Source organism: Meriones unguiculatus, chromosome 6 (genome assembly GCF_030254825.1).
Source record: "Meriones unguiculatus strain TT.TT164.6M chromosome 6, Bangor_MerUng_6.1, whole genome shotgun sequence".
Taxonomy (NCBI): domain Eukaryota; kingdom Metazoa; phylum Chordata; class Mammalia; order Rodentia; family Muridae; genus Meriones; species Meriones unguiculatus.
The window spans coordinates 92,259,743-92,284,775 of NC_083354.1; the positions used below are offsets into that span (position 1 = coordinate 92,259,743).

General features: G+C 37.0%; 1 protein-coding gene across 1 annotated transcript in view; it reads left to right on the plus strand.

Moving 5' to 3' along the window:
- Window positions 1–25,033, plus strand: part of Hcn1 (hyperpolarization activated cyclic nucleotide gated potassium channel 1) — a 435,404-nt gene that overhangs the window by 332,952 nt on the left and 77,419 nt on the right. The window contains exon 5 of the mRNA XM_060385736.1: window positions 9,114–9,260. Within this exon, the coding sequence (XP_060241719.1) occupies window positions 9,114–9,260 (147 nt within the window). The remainder of the gene's footprint in view (window positions 1–9,113; window positions 9,261–25,033) is intronic.

A 25,033-nucleotide genomic window follows, 5' to 3' on the forward strand; every position in this document is an offset into this window, starting at 1 on the left:
GTGTGTGTGTGTGTAGTTTATAGATAATATGATGCTTGCTATAGATAGGACTTGGAGAGGGGCATGGGAGAAGAAGACAGTAGAGGGTGGGTGGGATTGGGAGGGAATGTGGGAGGGGGTTACAGCTGGGTTACAAAGTGAATAAACTGTAATTAATATAAAAAATAAAAATTTTAAAAATGATAAATGGGGGAAAAAGTTAGCCATGACTTTAGTGGGGAGATAAGGTGTCTTTGACTGAAATGATAATGTAAATGTACAGATAGATAATCATTAAAATCTTTTGGCATGTGTAATGTAATATGATTTGGAGATGTCCTATGAAATGAAAGGAAGAAAGCGTAATTCAAGGACTTGCTGTTTTAACAAGGCTATTGTATTTAACATGTGAAAACAACTGAAATGTGTCTAGGGATATTAGCTTATTAGCAAAACTTTTGCCAAGAATTTTTGAGGCCCTTCGACTCCAAATATTTCTTAAGCAATTCCAAGTATCACCATTTTTTAAAATTCTTTATTAATTACTCTTTATTCACTTTGTATTCCCCTGTGGCTCCCTTCCTTCTTCTGTCCCAATCCCTCCCTTCCTCCACCCTCTGCCTGCATGCCCCTCCACAAGTCCACTGATAGGGGAGGTCTTCCTTTCCTTCCTTCTGATCCTAGTAAATTAGGTCTCATCAGGAGTGGCTGTGTTGTCTTCTTCTGTGACCTGATAATACTGCTTCCCCCTCAGGGGGAGGTAATTAAAGAGCAGGCCAATCAGTTCATGTCAGAGACAGTCCCTGTTCCTATTACAATGGAACTCACTTGGATACTGAACTGCCATGGGCTACATCTGTGCAGGGGTCTTAGGGTATCTCCATGCATGGTCCTTGGTTGGAATATCAGTCTCAGGAAAGACCCCTGTGCTCAGATTTTTTGGTTCTGTTGCTCTCCTATTGGAGTGCCTGTCCTCTCCAGATCTTAGTGTTTCCCACTTCTTTCCTAAGATTTCCTGTACTCTGCCCAAAGTTTGGCCATAAGTCTCAGCATCTGCATTGATAATTTGCAGGGCAGAGCCTTTCAGAGGTCCTCTTTTAAATGATATTTTAAAAGCCTTTTGAAAACAGCAAAAATGTGACCAGTGGGGTTTTTTGATTGTTTGTTTGTTTGGTTGGTTGGTTGGTTTGGTATTGTGTAATACTGAACAAGTTGCATTTGCCCCTCCTCTTAATTCCTTCAGTTATCATTTTATTTCTATTTTTTCTATTATTTCATTATGCAGAACGAGGGATATACTTAACATTGACATTTTTCACTTCCCAGTGCTACCCACTTTGAAATCATCACAGCCTATTTTGCATTTCCTTCACATTCAGCATGCATGAAAAAGACAAGGTCAATAAAGAAGGGCTCCCTGAGGCTCAATCCACGTGTATAATCTACATTTTCTTAAACATTGAAATTTCAGGACATAGTCAGCCATAACTTAGAATCACTTCTAAATTCCATATCAGGGTACTTTAAGCTAATATAAAGAAAAATAGGATTAAAAATAATTCTAAGAATCTTAGGAAATAATTTAGAATGTTGGAAAATGTGGGGGGGATATAAATAAAAAAAAGGGAGCACAGGAATGGTCAATAAAGAAACACATAGAAGTGATATGTTAAATAAATGATAAATCTAGTCCAGCATAGATTTTCAAACTTGAATTCAGAGGTACAACATCCAATTCAAGTTTTTAAGCTGAGGATTCTGTAATTGCATCATCACTAAAGATTAAGATGTAAAGTATCATGAATATCATGAAGATTCTTAAAAAAAAAAAAAAAGGTTAAAAAAAATACAGAGTTTCTGTGAGCTGGGAACATGGTCCAAAATACTTGCCAGGTCTGGAGAATCCCTGGCGCTTGCTGGCCAACCGCTTTAGCCAAATCAGGGAGTGAAAGACTTTGTACAAAGATAAAAGGTAGAAAGTTGTTTAGAGAGACACCAACAGAGGCTGCTGACTTCCGTACATTTGTGTGCACATCGTACGTGTACTTGAACTCACGTGTATTGAGCTTGCGGATGTTCAAGGCATATAGTGCTTGGTATATACCCCTAGAGGACCAGACAGCTCGAAGTAGAGAATCATCCATTTCCATGTATATCCTTACACGATTCCCAACAGTCAAGTTAAGAAGCAGCCCAGATGGTCTTCAACACATGAATGGATAAAGAAAATGTGATATATTCACAGGGGAGTTTTGCTCATCCATAAAGATTGAAATTATATCATTTGTAGGAAAATGGTTTGAACGGAACATAATCATATTAACTAAAATAATGGGCCCATAAAAAAGTATCCTATTTTCTGTCATCCGGAAACTAGTTAAAAAGAAAAGAAAGTGAAAGTGGAAGGATGTGGGCTGGGGTAAGAGAAGGGGTGGGATGAGTATACTCAAAGTATATCATATGCATGCATAAAACAACCTAATAAGATCCATTACTTTTAAAACTACTGTGTTGTAATATGATTGATTGCAGGCTTATAATTTTTATAGAGAAAAGATTTGTGAAACTTATATCCCACATACCTTTTGACATGCGTTTCTTAGAGGGATTGTTTCAGTGCAGCCAATATAGAGGTTATAAGCCGAACTAACAGGAAATTTTCTAACGAATCTACAATGGCTATTAGGCTATAGAGACCAACATTAAAGCCAGTCATGTAAATTATAACATGATTTAAAAGTCCAACAAAAAATGAATATAAATGTCATCAAGACTTCCACTTGGCATTGTGGCCAATGTTTACTTTGTTTAAAACAAAGGAAGCATTATGGCTTTTGAACTTGAGTTCTGAGTACAGAACATAATCACCTTCTAGAATCAACAAATTAGGATGTGGAAATGAAGGAGAAAATTTGAAACATTTGATCTATAATTACAGTTCTTTAAGCAATAAATGAAGGTACATATGCTAAGTAATTTTAGCGATCAAGGGAAGAATTAAATACTATTGTAATAATTATAGAGTGTAAAGGAAGATTTGAGATATGGAAGATGGGTAGCTACTATTTATGGCAGTGAATAAATAATTCCTGAAGTTAATCCATATAAGAAATAAAAGCAAACATTGCTGAAGACTACTGAGTTTAAAGATGGGCTGTTGCCATTCATAATAAATGCTAGTAATTTTTTTATATTTAATAATATACACATATTATTTCCACATATTCTAATTTCACAAAAATAAAAAAATAAAATAGAATATAATTTAAGTAGGAAATAAAGTAACCTTTTTAATTATAGTAAGTTTTATTTTGCTCTTGTATGCTTAAGAAAAAATTACATCTATGTTTTGCATAGATATTTTTCTTGGTGACTATTAAATACACTGAGTAATTTTCAAAAAAATGCTATACTGCTACAACTAACACAAACATTGGTAGCCTCTCCGTTTTTGAACTTGTGAGACTATGTAAAACTTCTAATCTTTAGTTTATCTCATTCTCCAAATACCACTACATAGCTTCTTCAAAGAGTTGTTTCTGTTGGCCATCCAACATGGCAGTGATGCTTCCCTGTTTTTGGCAAGTCTTGCCATGTGTGGGGGGAACAAAGCCAGCTCCTGCTTCTCACAAGCGTTATATTCTAAAAGAGATGTCTGCCTAATTTCTAAGAACATGTCCACTGCCCTGAACCTCTTCTCTACACTTTCTTATTGGCCACTTCCCATTTAGAGTCTGGGCTCTCTACTTAGGTTCTTTTATTATTAGTATTTTCTCAAATTTAGATGACTATTATTCATATCCTTAACTTGAACCACTTCCCCATCTCAACTGTTTTTAAATGCCACTTCTTCTTTACGCCAGCTTTCTCCTCAGCTGACACACCATCCCTTGGTCTCTTAGTCATCGATGACGTGTGTATTTCCTTCTCTAAGTGCCTGACCTACATATAAGCATGGCCATGCGCCATCAGCCACTTAAACTTAGCTTTCAAAAAAAATGGAATTTATTTTTCCCCTGTTCTAACTCAGATATGCTTCCTTATGTCCTAAGATAACCTGGTACGTGGTACAGAGAAACGCTTGAAAATTTAGTGTTTATGAAGCTTCAAACTGCTGTGTCCTGAATGTAGACTTCTTATTCAGGAGATCTGGGTAGAGGCTACAGATACATATTACTAATAAGTTCTTTTTATTTTTATAACTTATTCATTATATATCCCAATTGCAACCCCCTCCCTCAACTCTTCACACTTCCATCCTACCCTCTTTCCCTCTATCCCTTCCCCTAGTCCACTGAAAGGCGGAGATTTTCTTCCCTGCCATCTGCCCATAGCTTATCAAGTCTCACCAGGACTGCCTGGATCCTCTTACTCTGTGGCCTGGTAAGGCCTCATTGCCAGGGGCAAGTGATCAAAGAGCAGGTGACCGAGTTCATGACAGAGGCTCCCCGTACTTGGAAATCCACATCCAACTCTGTGGAGCTTCAGAGCATTTTTCATTTTTTCCCCTGCCTTTTTTCCATTAGCCCTTCGTCTTCTAATAAGTTCTTAATTGCTAGTGGTGCTTGATAATGTTTTAACAATTGATCCAGTACTATGGAGCTAAATCATTTGCTACAAGCATATACTCTGCAAGACTGAATATGTGAATTTGAGTTCCTAGCTCTGGTATAACAATGCAGGCATGTGCTCTAATCCCAGCCTTAGGGGGAAAGACAGGTGGATACAGAGGGCTCTCTCACCACCAAGACTACCTAAAATGAGAAGCTTTCATTCACTAAGAGGAAAAGGCTTTACAGTGGAGAACAACAGAGGTAGACACCTGATATCCTAGCATGCACATTTGCACATACACACACACACATCCTCAGAAACACACGTATATGCATACACATACTCATGCACACACAAGTGTGTGCAAACAGACTGTTTCTCAAATAACTCATTTCACAATCGTTAGATAGCTAATTTTCGGCAAAGTTAATTCTTATTAAAATGAGTGAATAAGTAATATGCACTGTAAAATCAGAATTAACTCAATATTAGTAAACTGCAATAAATATCCACAGGACTTTGGATCAGATAACAAGGAATCATTTAACTGAATATCATCTTAAGTTAATAACCTGCAGTACATAAAAACTGTCTTTTAAGTGGAAATGTAACTTTATTCAGGCGAGACAGTGTGCATAATGAAATATTTTATGCATAATTATATCTTTTAGCTAAGTGACAATTTTCCATCCAGTAAATGGGCAAAGAGCAGATATTTTCTTAAGCATGTAGGTTTCACATGTAGGCACTGATTTTCTTTAGCAAGTCATGTACTTCTTTTCATGCTGTGTTTCATATGCCTGCGGTTCATGGCAAGGAATAAGCCATGCAAAATTCTTCTGCTTCAAGTTTCAAAGTTCTGAGAAGTTGGGCACTAGTATATTATTGAATCAAAGCAGAAAGGACAAAAAAAAAAAAAAAAAAAAAAAAAAACAGAAAAAAGAAGGCATTGTTCTGCCAGCACTAAACACACATCTGTGGTGCATGCTTGTGTGTGTAAGAGTCATCCAGCAGTCTTGACACGCGACACTTTGATTATTGATTCTAATGTTGGATATTTACAGGAATCACTGGACTGCAGTGATTACACATATTTTGTGGACTATATTCCACAAAATAACCACTTTTTTTAAAAAATTAAAAGACACAGGAAAAATATAATGTAAATGAACACCCCAAATCCAAGAGGCTCTCCACAGCAACAAGCTCTCCATGAGCCCAATGTTTGAGAACTAGAGAATGCTGAGTGTCTGGCTTAATTGCCAGAAGTCCATCAGTGGAGGCTAGGTTTGCATCTCTCGTAAAGAAGCTAAAATCAGGATTATCCCACAGAAGTCCATACCTAAACATTGTGTCATATGTCCCACTTCCCTCTTTTTGCCAAAGGACTTTTCCAGAAATATAGACAGGTCAGAAGCTAGCATCTTGCATGCATTGTCTTGCATAAGAGTTCGAAGTCAATGAAACCATTTCACATCAACAGACTGCGGTGCGAAGCAGAATGAATCCCAAACTCCTTGGAAGGAGGCTACCAGAGCATAGACACGTTTGAAATCTCCATTGAAATTTAATGAATTTTTTCAACTAGTTACTTGAGATTATTTATACACAATGAAGGTGAAGAGTTGACACATACAATCAAAATGTTGTGTCAGGTTGCTTCATAATTTTGGGTGCAGGCATGCATATTTTCAGTCTTCAAACACTCCAGGCAGGCTTTTAAAAATTAATAAATGGTATAGTCATTTAATGAAGAGATTTTTGTGACAATTAAGTTTTGTGAAATTAAGTTCAGGGTAATGATTAGTAAAAATGAATCTCTGGATAAAATATCAGAGGATATCCTGTTATATATAGGAAAATATTGGGAAAATGCTGTGACTGGATGCTTAAAATGCCTGTTAGTGACATTTGCCATCACCTGCTGCAGTTACAGTAATTATGTACATGGCATAAAGAGACATAGGCCTTCTGGGAGGAGTCTTTTAGAGGACATCTGTAAGGGTCCCATCCTGTTCCCTCTCTTCTATCACTTAAGGTGTCTTTCTTATTTTCCCATCTAGAAGAGAATTAAGCATATTTCCTATGGTCCTCCTTGCTGTTTACCTTCTTTAGGACTATAGGTTTTAGTATGTTTATCCTATATTACATGGCTAATATCCACTTATAAATGAGTATATACCATGTGTGTCTTTCTGCTTCTGGGATACTTCACTCAGTATGATCTTTTTTATCCTATCCATTTGCCTGCAAATTTCATGATTGCCTTGCTTTTAGTAGCTTAGTAGTATTCCATCGTGTAAATGTACCACAATTTCTGTATCCATTCTTCGGTTGAGGGACATCTAAGTTGTTTTCAGATTCTGGCTATTAGAAATAAAGCTGCTACGAAGAGACTCACAGCCAAACTTTGGACAGAGCAAAGAGAGTATTATGAAAGAAAGGGGGAATAGAAGGACACAGAGGGGACAGGAGCCCCACAGAGAGACCAACAAAGCCAAAACAAGCTGCTCCCAGAAGGGACTGCAGAGACTTATGCATCAACCAAGGACCATGCATAGAGAGGACCTAGACCTCCTGCTCAAAGATAGCCCATAGACAGCTCAGTCTCCATGTGGGTTCCCTAGTAATGGGAGGAGAGACAGTCTCCAACATGAACTCAGTTGTCTGATCCTTGATCACTTCTTCCTGGTGGGGGAGACCTAGCCAACCTACAGAGGAAGAGAATCTACGCAGTCCTGATTGGACCTGATAGGCTAAGATCAGACACTAGAAGAGGACATCCCTTATCAATGGACTAGGGGAGAGGGATAGGGGAGGAAGTGGGAAGGAGAGTGGGACTGGGAGGAGATGAGGGAGGAGACTACAACCAGGATACAAAGTAAATAAATTGTAAAAAATAATAAAAATAGGGGTTGGAGAGATGGCTCAGAGGTTAAGAGCACTGTCTGCTCTTCCGAAGGTCCTGAGTTCAATTCCCAGCAACCACTGGTGGCTCATAACCATCTACAATGATATCTGGTGCTTTCTTCTGGCATGCAGGTGTACATGCAGACAGAACATTGTATACATAATAAATAAAATCTTTAAAAAAAATAATAAATGAGAAAGACATAGACCTTTTCATAAGGGCTCTGTTAGTATAAAAAGATAGAAAATCTATCATTTGTGTTATATTTAATTCAATGGTTTTCAACATTGCTAATTCTTTAGCCTTTTAATTCAGTTCCTCATGTTGTAGTAACCCCCAAACATGAAATTATTTTGTTCCTACTTTCTATCTGTAACTTGCTATAACTGGTGTGCAGGATGGGCTATCTGCCATATGACACACAGAGGAGTCGTGACCCACAGGTTTAGAACCACTGGCTTAATGGAAGATTCATTGCAGTAACATCAGCCAATGTAAAAAGCTGAAATTGTTTGTGTGTTGATTCTATCATCACTACAATACAGATTAGTGCATTGCTTTTCAGCTATGTATAGTGGTCCATGCCTTTAATCCCAACACTTGGGAGACAGAAATGTGAATATCTGTTGAATTTGAAATAAGGATGTTTAAAGCCAACCAGGACTTCAGTGACCCTGTCTCAAAACACACACACACACACACACACACACACACACACATCAAAATAAAGCATTTCTAATATCTGCGTTAGAAACACCTAGGGAATGCTTCCCAAACTTAATGTATATTTGACCCACAGGAAGACTTATTTTGAAGATAAGGATTCGATACCTAGAATTCTTCCCTTCAAACAGTTTCTCAGACAAATACCTGTGTTCTTATGCTCCTATTTGATGACCTTAGTTGTTATCTTAGCTGTATTTTCTATTTACTAATATAAATATAAAAGACACATCAGAGAAGTCATCTCTAAGATTAGAGACTTTCCCAAAAGCTACTCCCACCTCGGGTCTTATAAACAACAAGTTTAAGAATTAGTTGCTTAAACAGAATTGAATATCTCCTTTAAAGTTTGCCTATAAAAAATCTATAGAACTGGTATCATGCTGACATTCTCTTACATCCCAAAATGGAGCCTTCTGAGAGCTCAAAGCTTTCTAGCCATCAGTGTCACTTAAGAACTATGACCTTCAAAGAGCTGTCAAGTTCTCTGCCTCTAGATTAAAATTTTAAGTGGATTCAGATCTTAGTCAGAGGTTTAAGATGAATCCCTTTATGTTAGGAAAAGTCATGAAATTCCCCTTTCTAAGGAAGAGCCAAGCAGTGTCTTGAGTTCATCTAGAACTCACTAGTAAAGCATAGTGCCCTCCTACCACTTTTCTTCTAGCCCCATCAGTTCGGTTTCAGAGCCACATTCCTAAAACTGAGCTGCCTCTTCTCCACATCCCATTTCTTTCAGAATAAGGTCACCTGGTCACTGTGTAAAATTCTTTAGACAGTATAACACCTGTAACTACATTCGACCTTGGTGTCCTAATTCCTGATTTGGCCAGTGTCAAATCTTTTTGTTATCGACACTTAAAATGTTATTGAATATAGTGCAGCAACAGGCTAGGATGATTTCCAACATGGCCTAACAGTGTTCTCTATTGGTCTCCTCTCTTTACAGTATAAACAAGTGGAACAATACATGTCATTCCACAAGCTACCAGCTGATATGCGCCAGAAGATTCATGATTACTATGAGCATCGGTACCAAGGCAAGATCTTCGATGAGGAAAATATTCTGAATGAACTTAATGATCCTCTGAGAGAGGTAAGATTTACTGCCCTTGATCTCCATGACACATTGTTATCATTTCTTTTAACTGTTCTGGACAGTCCGTTAGTCTGTGCTGTGTCTCTACACACAAGAATAATCAATTCTATATTCGAATACATAAAGTGCTGCCTTTGTTCACCATTTTTTATTCTCCCTTAAGAAACTTCTGATTATTTCAAAAGAAATATCAGAAAATTATTTCTTTGTGGGTCTTATTTTATTTTATGTATTCTTGGCTCTCAAAAGTACACTCTGCAGCTTTATTGTCTTTATGTTGTCAATGTTCTATTCTTTTATGCTGACCAACCTTGTTCACTTATTTAGTTTTAAGTTTTGATAATTTATCTTCCCTCTCATACATTGTATCTGCTCATCCTTGGCACCCAGATTGGAAGATCCTAGCCTGCTTCCAGTAAAGCAGCTCATGGCATCTCATTAAGATATTTCGCAACCAAAAGACATTCTTTGCCATGAATCTTCTTCTTATCCCTTCCCCAAAACTGGCCCTCTGCTACCAGTCACTTTACTCTTAAATCCAAAGTGGACAGTCTTTGTTCCTTCTGTGAATCCTGCTTTGCCCTTGACTTCTCTTGTTACAAATTTCTTATACATTCTCCATGATGATTACATTATGGTACCATCACCATCACTTGCAGCCTTTGAAAGTTATCAAAGCTGCAACAGTAAATGAATGTTCCCTCCCTGTGCTGTCTGAAGTGCTTTTCTACATCACTAACAAGATGCAAACCCTGATTCCCCTCCTGATCCTCTTATTACTGAAGCACTGGATAGAATTTTGAGGCTTCATTCCCTGCCCCTGGACTTAGTTTCTTTTTCAATGTACTTCATCACACATTTTTTTTTTAGTCTATGCCTTTTAAATCAAATTCCTTTCATCAATCTCATTTTCTTAAAAGTTATATGATATCCCCTGGCACCATATAAGTTATGTAATGAAGTCATTATCTTTCATCAGTGAAACACTCAACTTCTAAAGTATTTTTTAAAATTTTAGTTGTTCTTTCAGGTCCCTTTTTAATGTAAACTTTAAGTTCCAGTTTAGGTCTTTTTTTTTTTTTTATTTGTCTTCTGCACATCCTAGCTCTGATTCACATTTAAAATATATCTCAAATGCATGCTTGCCTCTCTTCTCCACTGCCACTACACAAAATTTTCACTTCCCTCTTACTTTTCTTCAGGCTTGAGTCTAGTTTTTCTTTTCTACCTCTTAAAACAACACAGACTAATCTTTTATGTACACGAGCCATCATTTCTCTGATCAGAAGAAGTTGGTTGTTACATTATAAAATAAATGTTTCTGCACTCTGATTCCAGCTACCTTTATAGTTTTCATTTCTTCTATCACCTCTCACCATGATCTGCACCCAAGGTGGGCAACTTACAGTCTTGCATCAATGACAATAATGCTGATCATTTCTTACCCTATATAGTATGCTTCCCAGAAACAACTCGCTTCTCTCTTTTTTTAATTTATTTTATTTCTTTTACATATTTTTAGCTCCTTTCCTCCTCCACTCCCAGTTTTACCCTCTATCCTTTCTCCTTCTCCGTCTCCTTTTTCCCATCCACCCCAGTTCATCAAGTTGCATCAAGACTGAACATGCCCTCTTCCCCTGTGGCCTGTCAAGGTATTCCACCAGGGGAAAGCAGTCTAAAAACTAGCAAATTGAGTTTTTGACCAATGTAGTCTCCACTTCCCTTGCTAGAAAACCCACTTGAAGTCTATACATTTTCTACATCTTTTTACAGGGACTAGGTCCTTGGTTGTTGCTTCTGTCTCAGCAAGCCCCTCTGGGCCTTGGTTAGTTGACTCTGTTGGTCTTGTGGAGCTTCTGTCACTTCTAGGTCTTTTTCCCCTTCCTCCCACTGTTTCCCAAGATTCCTGGTGGTGAGTCTCCACATCTGTTTTCAGGTGCTATTGGGTAGAGCCCCTCAGAGAACTCTGACAGGCTCTTGTCAGCAAGTGTAGCAGAGTTCATAGTGTCAGGGATTGGCACTCTCTAGTAGGGTGGATCTTTGGTTGTGGGAGACATCAGTTGGACATTCCCTCAATCTCTGTTCTATCTGCCCTATCTTTATCTCTGCACATCTTGTAGCCAGGGTAAATTTTGGGTCGAAATTTTTGTGGGTGGGTTGGTGCTCCTGCCCTTTACTAGGAGACTTGTTTAGTTAGAGGGTAGCCTCTTCAGTCTCTATGATCTCTGGTACTAAAAGTCTCTGCTGAATCCCTCTCATGTCTTCCCAGAAACCTACACTGACTTAGGTCTCCTGCTTGTCACAGAGATGTCCCCACCCTCAGTTTCTCTTTTCTCTGCAGGCCTTCTATCCTCCCTCCCTTGCTCTCCTCAGGTCTGTTCTCCACTCTCTTAACTCTTTGTGCCTCCTCTGTCTATTCTATCTCTCCTCTGAGTAAGATTTATGCATCTTCACTGGGATCCATCTTATCACTCACCCTCTCACCCTCTTTGGGTCTGTGCCTCACAGTATGCTTATAGTATACCATAAAAAATCCACTTATAAGTAAGTACATACCATGTGGGTCTTTCTGAGTCAGAGTTACCTCACTCAGGATGATATTTTCTAGTTCCTTCCATTTGCCTGCATATTTCATGATTTCTCTGTTTTTAATAGCTGAGTAATATTGCTTTGTGTAAATGTGCTACAGTTTCTTTATCCATTCCTGCACTGAAGGACATCTGAGTTGTTTCCAGATTCTGGAAATGTGTGTATACTGTTTTCTGCTGACATTCTTGTTGTTCTTTTAGTTCTTCTCCTTAACTTTACCTTGAAATTTCCATAATCACAGGGCCCCTTCGATCTATTTTTTAGTTTTCTTTCTTAAAATTCTTCATACATTTAACATGAATTAAACAACCCAAATATTTTCATCACAATTTTTTCCTGTATAACCATCTCTAAACTGCAGTTGATACATCCACTAAAATGTATTTACAAAGTAAAAAGCTATAAAACATGCAAAAGAGTTCTGAAAATAAAATAAATGTGGATTATATATTACTATAACTTGTTTCTCCTACTTCTTTTCAGTAAAATTAGAGTGTATATATCTCTGGGGTTTGCAGAAAATAACTTAAAGATATTTTGTATTTTTACTCTTTTTTTAAAGTCATTTATTTTGTTTCTCAAACTGCCATTTGTCTTTGTTTGCTGAAATACAGACCTTTTGCATTTTTCATATCCAAATCTCAAGACAATTGATTCAGTTTAAGGTTTTCAAGGGTCTGGAGAACTTTAGAGATGGATTAGACCAGGATAAGACAAAGAGACAAAAGTACTACAAGAAACAATGACAGAAACAAAAATAGAGTAAAAGAAAGGAAGGTAAAACACAGCTCAGACTGTATTACATGAAGGCCAGAGAAAATTAGAATCACAGTCTAACATTTCATGAAACAGTGCAAAAAGCCAACAGAACAAGTAGGAATTGGACTTTAAACTATGTTGCCCTCTGTGTCATAGTCCACTGTGACCAAAACATAAGAAAAAAAAGAGTCAATGTTATGTAAAATGACTACAACTTTCCGTATATTGTGTGCTTTGCTTCCCTCTCTCTTATCACACCATGATTTATGCTGATCTCCAGTGAAAAAGAATCCAGTATTCTGTTTTCTCAGTATCACCATGAACCTGACATTTTGTTACTTCTTACAATCCATTATCCACCACATTGTCACCAATTTGTTGTATCAATGTTCTCTGGTTCTCGGCATCCTTTACCTCAGTTTCTAAGTGCAATGACAACTTTCTCTTTGGCTTTCCTTTGGCAGTTCAGATGTAACTTGTAATTGGGCTGCCGTGTCAATTTTAATAGAACCCAAGTTCGATGGTGTCATGGTTTTCTTAGAACTTAAACACGAAATCCCATTCCCTGAAGGAAGTAAAGCTTCCTTCACATGTCAAAGGAATCCTTTTATGGTCTGTCTCCATCTTTATATCTTTATGCTAATGCTTCACCAGTAAGAAATTATTGATGATTTCCTTTTTAAATGTTCTGATTACCAATTCCTGTCTTCATGCTGTTTTAGCCTCAATCTTTTCTATTCACCTTAGTTTTACTTCCATTGCTCATTCTTTTCAGGCATTCCATACTCCACCAATTTAATCATGACCACTTTGTCTCCCAACAGTGGTTATCATTTATGAACTGATTGTCTCTTTCATAACTCTAAGCCTTTTAAGTATAGAACCTGCATCAGAATCACATTTGCATCTCTAATGATCTAATGACCAAATATACGCCGATAACGCATAAAATGTGTACTGAATGGATGAGCTTCTTTATCATAACATGAAAACCCAATTCAGAACCAAGACTGCTGAACAAAATTAGAACTCCTAAAAACTGAACCGTAAAATAAATAATTTTCTCTGACGTTATAATAACACAAAAATCTGCACTGAATGTATAACAAATATTTGAAGAGTATTAACAGAAATAATGTGGAAGGACAGTGACTGTCCTTGTTAGCCTGATGTTAGTTTGACACAGACTAGAGTCATCTGAAAAGTGAGCTTCCACTGAGGAACTGTCTAGATTAGATAAGCCTGTGGGTGTGGCTGTTGGCAAGTGATTTAATTGTTAATTGATATAAATTGTCCAAGCCCACAGTGGAAAGTTGCATTCCTGTGCAAGTGTTCTTGGGAATAAGCCTGGGAGAGACCCAACAAGCAGCATTTCTTTAGGGTTTCTTCTACCAGTTCCTGCCTGACATCCTGAAGGACAGACTATATAAGCCAAATAAGCCCTTTGTCCCCAAGTCTCTTTGAGTCGGAGTATTTTATCATAGAAATAGACGTCAACTAGAACAATAACAGAAATCACTACTGAAATAAAAATTGAGTCCAAAAAATTCCAAACATTTGTTGAAGACATGTTCAGTCATAGCAAAAGTTAGGTGATTTCTCTTTCGTATATGTGAGTGACTGCTTGCTGAAAACCTTTAATAAATAACTGGCTCATGCATATTGTTCATGTCTCAGTTAATGTTAATTCATCAAAGAATGCTTTCCTGTACAAGTCATCTGGGTTAGCTCCTCTATGGCCATTCTCCATCACATTTTTTAGGCACACATTGCTTTGTCTTGCTTTCTCTTAATGTTTGCTTGTGTGTTGTCTATTCTGTCACACAATGAGCTTTAGAAAAAGGACGACTTTGTCTTTATTGATTTCTGCACAGTCCCCAACCGCACATATAACATATTAATTAATTATTAGATAAATAAATAAGAGCAAATAAATATGTATTAGATGCCTGGGAACTCATCTCAAAGAGTCATTGATTATCAGTGTTGCTGGAGCATTTTATCTATAAAACAGTGGCACACAGAGGAGTGAGAAGAGCTCTGCTCAGCATGGTAAGCTCTGTTCTTACATCTTGGTATCGTTGTATATTTGACTATGGCCAGAATAGTTTTCCTCACTATTTACAAAAATATTCCCTTGTAATTGTGCTTGCAGTATGCGGACTACATGCCATGTAGTTCTGCTTTATATGTATCCATTTTACACTCTGTTTTTCTATGTACTATGGGGTTGCTTGTTTAACAGAGTTAAGTATGTGAGAAAAGGGAACACTCCATTGCTGGTGGGAGTGCAAACAAGTACAACCACTTTGGAAATCAATCTGGCACTTTCTCGGAAAACTTGGAATTGCCATATCTCAAGACCCAACTATACCATTCCTGAGCATGCACCCAAAAAATGCTCTACCATTAAAAAAGGACATTTGCTAACCATGTTCATAGAAGCTTTATTCATAATAGCCAGAATCTGGAAACAACCTAGATGTTCCCCAACAGAGGAATGGATACAGAAGTTGTGGTACACTTACACAATGGAACACTACTCAGCAATTAAAAACAAGGAAATCATGAAATTTGTAGGCAAATGGATGGAACTAGAAAAGATCATCTTGAGTGAGGTAGCACAGACCCAGAAAGACACACATGGAATATACTCACTTATAAGTAGATTTTAGTCATATAGTACAGAATACTACAATGCATCCCAAATGAGTCAATATAATAATCCCCATGACAATCTGCAGAGAATGTATTCAATGAACCTTCAAGCAATTGTTGCTTATTGCGCCATCCAAATCCAGGTAGCAAAGCATATAGGATGTGGGAGATTCGCAGAGAGGAGGGCCTTCTCAGCTCAGCACTGGCTAAGCCTTGGAATCTGAAGTCTGAGCTCTATTAAAAGCGTTAGTGTTCCTGGAATGTAATGATTACATTTGTCATAAAAGTTCCCTTCATTTCACTGTGAGCTAAAAGTACTGTGGTTAAAAGTAAAAGAACAACTACAATTTTCTAAGAAAATGTTTTTAAGATGGTTCTCAGAAACTTAGTATCATAAATCAGAAATTTTATGTAGTGCTATATTCGCCATCTCTCTGATCTATAATCCCAGTGCTTTGTAGCTGTGTTTAGTCAAAATTATATACTTTCTGACTTGGGTATCTATAGCCATTAGGCACCACACACCCTCCTAGATGTCAGAACATATGCCAACTTTCTTTGCTTTAGATCAATGATTCTAAACCTCCTAATGCTGTCTCTTTAATATAGTTCCTCATGTTGTGATGACCCCAACCATAGATTTATTTCATTGCTACTTCATACTATAATTTTGCTACTGTTAGGAATCATCAGTTAATATCTGAAGTGCAGGGTATCTGATATGTGTCCCCTGTGAAAGGGTTGTTCAGCCCACAAGGGGTTGTGACTCACAAGTTGGAAACCACTGCTTAAGAAATTCTTAACCCCTTGGTGTCATCTTCTTCCCTTTCTATAAGAAATAGTGCATGAACACATGCTTCTGATAGTTACTTTGTACCATGATCGACTCTATGTTACAACACCACTAGCCGGCACTAACTAAATGTGTAACTCTGAGCTATTTCTTAAATCATTTGTCATTCTTTTCCTCAGTTTTAAATTAAAAAGTTGATAAGAGTAACTACCCCATTGGGTGTCATTAAAACCAAACAGGCAAAATATGTAAAAGATTAGGAAAGTGCCCCATACATAATAAACATACTTTAAGAAATCCTAAACAGTCACATCATTCAGTGCAGACTAGCCTATCGCTGCAACTTTGATAGCGCAGTGAGAGAATACTTGGAAAAAACAAGGAAAAGTACATGTAGACTGCTGAAAAGGTGATTCAAAGTTTTATGCAGGAGACTCCGAACTAGGCCTTATCTCATGCCCCATTTCTTTTGGCAGTTATTCAAACAATCTGCTAATAGTTTTCCCTTCGTTTCAGCAAGTAGCTCTCTGGAGGCAATGCCTCAAGCATCAAAACTTGACATTGAAATATTAAGATCATAAGACTGATGTGTGCTTTAGTAAATGCCAGCAGTATACTTAAAAAAAAAAATCTAATTAAAAAACTCCGTGAACTCTGCCCCCTGTGTGTGAGTGCTTGTTGGAAAGTGTATGAAGAAGAAGTTCTATTTTTAGCATAATCAGTATTATACTGAATCCACTGGAGAAGAATGGCAAACCTAACAGTCAAGAAAGAGGTTAATGCCCTTCTAAGCCAGTCTCCGAAGTTCAGAACTAATCTATTTTTAAACAATGGAGTGTGAGGAGCTATGGGCTGAAAATAGGTGCAGATCATGTGTCCCAGGAGAATTTCAAACGTCAGATACTTCATTCTCACAGAACATGAAATGGGCTCAGAGTATTATCCTGTCCTCTGACCTTTAATTTGTAGAACAGATTTGTTACACAAGGAGGCAAAATTTGTGTGATTATAGATTAACAAAATAAGAGAGATGCATTTCATTACAAAGCTGTGCTGACTCCCAAAGTTTCATGTAGTTATGTAACAGGCATAAGTAACAAAAGATTAGTCAAAGAATATGTGTATGATCCTATAGAAGTTATAATACCAAATGGCACTCATAAAAACTTTAAGTCTTTTATTTCTTGGCTTACAGTTTTTTGATGTTTCCAGTTGATTTGTTTTTGTTTTTGTTTTCACCATGCAGCTCTGGATACTATCAAAGAGATGAAAAAAACACTTGCATTGATTTTTTTTTTTAATGTGTGTAAAAGATACTGACCCAGAACGACTGGAAAGGCAAATAAAGGGATGCAGTTTTCAGTCTCAAAGAACGTGTCTCTGTATTGGAAGTGACAAAAATAAAGTAAAATAAACTGGAAGTATGAAAGGAATGATAAGGTAAAAGCAAAAAACCATTAAGAGAAACCCAGGAGATGGGGGGTGTCACCCATAGTTAATTGCAATAGCAAGGCAAAATGGACAAAAATAGCTCACAAAAATAAATACGCCAAGGCCAAGAGTACACAGGAAAGGCCTCAAAGGAAAAGGTTTCCTCTGAATGTAACAGAAAATGTGGAATGCTACTAGATAAAAGGGTAGAAGATGAGGTGCAGGGAAAGAAAACATGGTAGACAAAAGAGACATTTATACTAAATCAGGTTTCTGTTTCAGTTTTTTTATTTCATTTTATTTTATTATTAATTACACTTTATTCACTTTGTATCCCCTCATAAGCCTCTCCCTCCTCCCCTCCCTGTCCCACCCTTCCTCCCCCTTCATCACGAATGCCCCTTCCCAAGTCCACTGATAGGGGAGGGCCTCCTCTCCTTCCTTCTGATCTTAGTCTATTAGATCTCATCAGGAGTGGCTGCATTGTCATCATCTGTGGCCTGGTAAGGCTGCTCCCCCTCAGGGGGAGGTGATCAAAGAGCAGGCCAATCAGATTATGTCAGAGGCAGTCCCTCTTCCCATTACTATGTAACCCACTTGGATACTAAACTGCCATGGGCTACATCTGTGCAGGGGTTCTAGGTTATCTCCATGAATAGTCCTTGGTTGGAGTATGAGTCTCTGGGAAGTTCCCTGTGTTCAAATTTTCTTGTTCTGTTGCTCTCCTTGTGGAGTTCCTGTCCTCTCCTATTAATTGCAAGATGAACATTTTTTTCAAGTTGTGAATTAAACAGTGACTTATCATTTATATCAGTTAGGATTTTATGAGGGTTAAATGTCTTATTCAGTGTGTTATAGACTGAGTTGTGTTCCTCCAAAATTATTATACTAGCAATTACAAATTCATTAAGAGAAAAACATTTAAAAGTTTATAGAGTTAAAATAAAGTCAAAATAGTGATAACTTTATATGAGGCCAGCCTAAGATGAAACCTGCTAGTGTTACAGCCTTGATCTCCCGGTTTCCTAAACGTGTGTAAATGCCTCTATTATTTAAACTGTACAGCTTTTTACATCTTGCCGTGGATGCCTATAAAATATAGTAAGTTAGGGGCTGTAAGTTTAAGAAGAATGCAGTTACCCTTTCTGAAGGGTGTACGATATTGCTTATCACTGCTCCTAGTATAAGGAGATTCCAAGAAATCCAGTGATAATGAATCTAAACAGACATGAAAAAGTCAGTATGCCTTGAGACCTTGTAAGGTTTTCAGTTTGGGGAGAAATGAACTCCAAGTAGATAGTTGGTACAGTCATTGGGGCACTTTTTGCATTGTGGTATGAGGGGCATATGACAATACGTACTGGCAGAGAGATAACCCTGGCTCTGAAGACCAGGGTTAGAGATGTAAGATGGTATCATTTTATAGAAACATGTTGAAATACATTGTGGGCATCCATAACATAACATTTATATATTTAATCATTCAAAGTATGAAGTTCTCAAGTACAAATTATATCTTTAATTATCTCCAGTACTTGTACTTTATGTTTTCATCATACTTAAAACTCTACAACAATTTAAACAAGAACTGTTCAGAGTCCACTTTGCCTAACTCTGGCAACCTCTATCACAGATTCTGTATCTATCAATATGACTAACAAAGATCAGTTAAAATCTTAGCAAAGGACTAATTTTCAGTCTTGGAAATAGTTACTTAGAGACAGACCGCTTGTATATAAATTGATGATGTTTGACTTGGTCTTTCGTTATAATAACAAGAGTTGTTGTATTTGCTCTTTCTATTTCTGTGCCCTTAATTAACTAAAAGTAAGAAAAAGTGCAACCGTAAACAGACATCATTGTCTAAGGAAAATGGCCCCCGAGAAGCATATAAAATGGTTATAAAGCAAATTATGCCTGCTTCTTACAAATACTTTCACACATGAGAAATACATTTTTTAAAATGTAAAAGTAAAACTCAATTTGTGTTATAATGTAAAATCTGTAATACAAAGTATAGATTTTTATCTTTCTATGATAATTAAATCCTTTAAGGTATTTGCCACCCAGCAAGAATTAAGACAGAAATAATAATTTACCCATGTAGAGTAACAAATTTTTAATTTCAAAATCACTATGTATCACCTTATTCAGTATTTGCAATAAGTGTGAAAAACTGCTGTCATTAACTCAGATTTAAAAGTGCCCATTCATTGGTTCACTTTGAAGAAGAATAATTAAAATCCTATGATTCTAACTTAAGCTGTTTATCTGGTATTTCTACTTTTTAAAAATTAGATTTTGAGACATTATATTTAATTTCTCTAGAATTTTCTGTTCCTGATCTTTGAGAAATGTTTAAGTTAAAGTTATAGTTCATATTGTTGTCTGGTAAGCTATAGAGTTCTCTTTAGGAGACTGTAACATTTGTACATGTTAATGTCAAGAATGAGAGCTCCAATATCAGTTATAAGTATAAAAATAGTATCATTGACCACTTTTTGTCACCCTGAGCTAAAACATGATAATTTAAACACACACACACATACACATACATCTAGAAAGTTTACTAAAGGAAGAAAAACTTCCTTTAAACTTCCTTCTCTATAAAAAATTATTTTTAAGACTTTGTAATAATAAATAAATGTTATAAATACATAAACAACATGCATTACCAGGGTGTGGAAAATAATTTTTAAATTCTAAATTCATACTCTGAGGATTTCAAAGGTTCCATGTCAGTGTGCCATTTCCACCAGTGGCATCTGACTTTCAATGTATCCATTAGGCCAGCACATCAGTAGGTTCAGATCTTTCCAAGCTTAGGTGGTTCTCTGTCGCTTCTGCCTTCTTAACTCACCATCTTTAGACATTACCTATACTGGAGTGCCATTGCATGGTGCCTGCCAATAAAGTGATTTATTTGATGATGTGATATCAAAAACAAAGCGCTTCTAACACTTGAAGTACAGTTTTCACTGAAATTGTGTTTATAAGTCATTGTTTTCGTGCAATCATCTTCATCATTAAAACCAGCACTACTGCCCTCACTACTTCATACCCTGGTCCTCTCTGTTGCTGAAAAGTGACATTCACCATGTCAGTGCTTTGAAAGTGAGGTGCCTCCCACAGGCTGACATATTTGAATGCTCGGTCTACAGCTCGTGGCACCGTTTCAGAAAGTTGTGCAATTCTTAGGTGGTAGAGCTTGTTGGAAAAAATACGTTACTGGGGTCAGGCTTTGACATTTTGTATCCTGACCACATTTCCAGTTCTCTTTCCACTTTCTGAGCATAGATTCAGTGTCCTGAGCCAGTCTCCTGCTCCTACTGCCATGCACATTCTTGGCCTGCTGCTGTTTTCCCCACCATGATGAACTATATCCTCTGCAACTGTGAGCCATAATAAAACCTTGCTCCAGGTGCTTGTGCCAGGTATTTCGTCATGGTAACAGAAAAGGCACAAAGACCACCATCTTATGCCCTAGATGCTAAGGCAATCTTCAAGAGCTAAGTGCAACATGAGAATACTTAACTGTCCTCATGATTTAACAGTAAAAAGCCTTATATTTCGTATGTGGATTTGGAGTGCTATTCTTAAAAATACAAATTTCTTTTCGCAAAATAGTCTCATTTACCACTTCAAATTTAAAACTATGGAAAGCAAAAAAAATTCATTTAGTCCAGTGGAGAATCTTGACGTAAAATTTTCCTCTTAAGACAGTGAGATGGCTTAGTGAACAAAGACTCTCGTTACCAAGAATTGTGGCCTGAATTCAATCTCTAGGACCAGCAAAATGGAAAGAGAAAACTCCTGTAATTTGACCCCCGAGTTCCACATACAGACCATAGCTTGCATACAACTACACACATGCATACACACACACACACACACGCACACACTCACACACAGAACCACACAAAGGTACACGCTAATTAATGTAATGTTTTTTTAATGTATTCATCTCAAAGCTTAGCTTTCCCTCTATCTTAACTATTTTTTTAAATAATTAATTTAATTTAATTTTATGGGCATTGGTATAGAAATGTCAGATCCCCTAGAACTGGAGTCACAGACAGTTATGAGCTGCCGTGTGGGTGCTGGGAATTGAACCTCAGTCCTTTGGAAGAACAGCCAGTGTTCTTAACCACTGAGCCATCTCTCCAGTCCCCTGTCTTAACTATTTTAATAAATATTGATGACTATACTGATTCCTTTTGCAATAATCAAGGCTACTATATTAAATTTGATCCTCAATCATCTTCATTATGTTATTGTGATTTCTACTGTTAAGTTATATCTTTTCTAAGATTATGTAAAATAATTTCACCAATATTTAGATATGATTGAAAGCATGGCTTTCCTCAACAGAAAACAATACTGTGATAATGAAAATATCCTTTATATTTGTATTTACAAACTTATACATCTTAAATGATTGTTGAACAAAAAGTTCTTTATTCGGCAATGTGTTTCTTCCTTTAATCAAGAAAAAAAACTGAAACTGAAAATCATTTTTAATTGTAGAGTAATACTCCATTGTGTAGATGTACCACAATTTCTGCATCCATTCTTCAGTTGAGGGGCATCTGGGCTGTTTCCAGCTTCTGGCTATTACAAATAAAGCTGCTACAAACATGGTTGAGCAAATGTCCTTATTGTGTACTTGAGCCTCTTTTGGATATATGCCTAGGAGTGGTATGGCTGGATCTTGAGGAAGCACTATTCCATGTTGTCTGAGAAAGCGCCAGATTGATTTCCAGAGTGGTTGTACAAGTTTACATTCCCACCAGCAGTGGAGGAGGGTTCCCCTTTCTCCACAACCTCTCCAGCATGTGTTGTCACTTGAGTTTTTCATCTTGGCCATTCTCATGGGTGTAAGGTGAAATCTCAGGGTCGTTTTGATTTGCATTTCCCTAATGGCTAATGAGGTTGAGCATTTCTTTAAGTGTTTCTCTGCCATTCGATATTCCTCTACGGAGAGTTCTCTGTTTAGCTCTGTTCCCCCTTGTTTAATTGGATTACTTGGTTTGCTGCTTTTCAGCTTCTTTAGTTCTTTATATATGCTGGGTATTAGCCCTCTGTCAGATAAAGGGTTGTTGAAGATTCTTTCCCAATCTGTAGGCATTCCTTTTGTTTTGATGACGCTGTCCTTTGCTTTACAGAAGCTTTTTAATTTCATGAGGTCCCGTTTATTGATTGTTGCTTTTAGAGCTGGTGCTGTTGGTGTTCTGTTCAGGAAGTTGTCTCCTGTACCAATGAGTTCTAGGGTATTCCCCACTTTTTCTTCTAACCGACTTAATGTGTCTGGTTTTATGTTAATATCTTTGATCCACCTGACTTTAGTTTTGTGCAGGGTGATAAGTATGGATCTCTTTGCATTTTTCTACATGTAGACATCCAGTTAGAAGAGCACCATTTGTTGAAGATGTTATCTTTTTTCCATTGTATGGTTTTGGCATCTTTGTCAAAGATCAGGTGTCCATAAGTGTGTGGGTTTATTTCTGCATCTTCTGTTCGGTTCCATTGATCCACCGCTCTGTTTCTATGCCAGTACCATGCAGTTTTTATAACTGTTGCTCTATAGTACAGCTTAAGATCAGGGATGGAGATACTTCCAGAAGATCTTTTATTGTAGAGGATTGTTTTAGCAATTCTGGGTTTCTTGTTATTCCATATGAAGTTGAGAATTTTTCCTTCAAGGTCTGTAAAGAATTTTGTTGGTAATTTGATGGGAATTTCATTGAATCTGTAGATTGCTTTTGGTAAGATGGCCCTTTTTATTTACTATTTTAATCCTGCCAGATGTAGCCCATTGCAGTTTAGTGTCCAAGTGGGTTACATAGTAATGGGAAGAGGGACTGCCTCTGACATAATCTGATTGGCCTGCTCTTTGATCACCTCCCCCTAAGGGGGGAGCAGCCTTACCAGGCCACAGAAGATGACAATGCAGACACTTTTGATGAGAACTGATAGACTAAGATTAGAAAGGTGAAGAGAACCTCCCCTATCAGTGGACTTGGGGAGGGGCATGCATGCAGAAAGGGGAGGAAGGGTGGGATTTGGAGGGCAGGAGGGAGGGGCTTATGGGGGGGATACAAAATGAATAAAGTATAATTAATAAAAGTTAAATAAAAAATTAAAAAAATAGTACAACTAAGGTTCAGAGCAAGTGCTACTGGAAAATCCTAAAGCCCACATTATTTAAGAGCTATTGTCATCTAGTTTTCCTCTCTATTTGTTGAGTTTTAAATATACAGTATGGTTAAAACAAAATGGAACACTGGTTTTTACAAAGAATGGCAGTGAGGGCCACACTGTAGTTTTAGAAAAACAAATCTGTCATAAATGTATAGAGGGGGCTGGAGGGATAGCTCAGCAGTTAGGAGCACTGCTGCTCTTCCAAAGGACCAGAGTTCAAGTCCCAGCCCCACATGGCAGTTTACAAATGTCTGTCATTCCAAGACCTGCCACCCTCACACAAACATACATGCAGGCAAAAGACCAATGCACATAACAATGAAAATAATAAATAAATAAATAGGTAGATAAATAAATAAATAATTTTAAAGTATAGGTAGAAAAGAGGAATCAAATAAAAATGTGCATTATAATTACAGCTGTGTTGATGTAAACAGATTTTCTTTCTTTCTTTTTTTAGAAACTAAAGTAAAGATAGTTTGCTAATAAAAAGATGTGACTGGCTAATCCCAATGAAATGGAAATATAAGTTAAAATTAAAATGTATATACCCATTAGTCACTCTTGTTCTAACTGTGATTCTTTTAACTCTAGTAATAAGTATTTCTTACCCTTGTAGTTTATTGCACAGTATTTGACACTCAAATTATGTAGCACTGGCAATAAAAGCTTTCTTGAAAGGCAAGGGTATCCCAGTTAGAGAAAGAACCTGTAAATATTCCATCTGAGAGACAGAGAAATCAAGGGAAATGTTTTAAAATTACAAAGTAAGAGCAGGTTCTTAGCTTGTCATTCACTGTCTAGGTATACTTTTGAAACATTTCTAAAGCAATAATGTCTTCTTAACTGGGGTGATTTTATAATATATTCAATTAAATACCCTTTAGTTTAGGGGTCAAACTATCAAAAGAATGGTAGTTGAGAATGTGAAAAGGGGACGGTTTTCTCTCAAAGTAACTACGAATCCTTTCTTTTATTTTAGTGGAATGTAAACCACAGTTCACTTCCAACTCTCCCCTATCAATAAAGGAGTTTTATTATGCTTTATAATTTATTGCTTGACTTTTGCCAAAACTACTTTTACTATTTATAATTAACCTATGTTGAATACATGCATACATAACTTCCTCCCTCAACTAGATTTAGGCTTCCGGGTACTCACTTATTTTAGGAAGCGTACTTGACTATGCAAGTAGAGACTTTGAGTCATATCCTTTATAGGTTTAGATGCAGATTCTCTAAGTCTGGATTGGAGCCTAGTATACTATGTTTTAGAAAAATTTCAAAAGTAAGTTTGTGAGACTACTATCTTCCTCTAAAGAATATCAGGGTTGGAAAT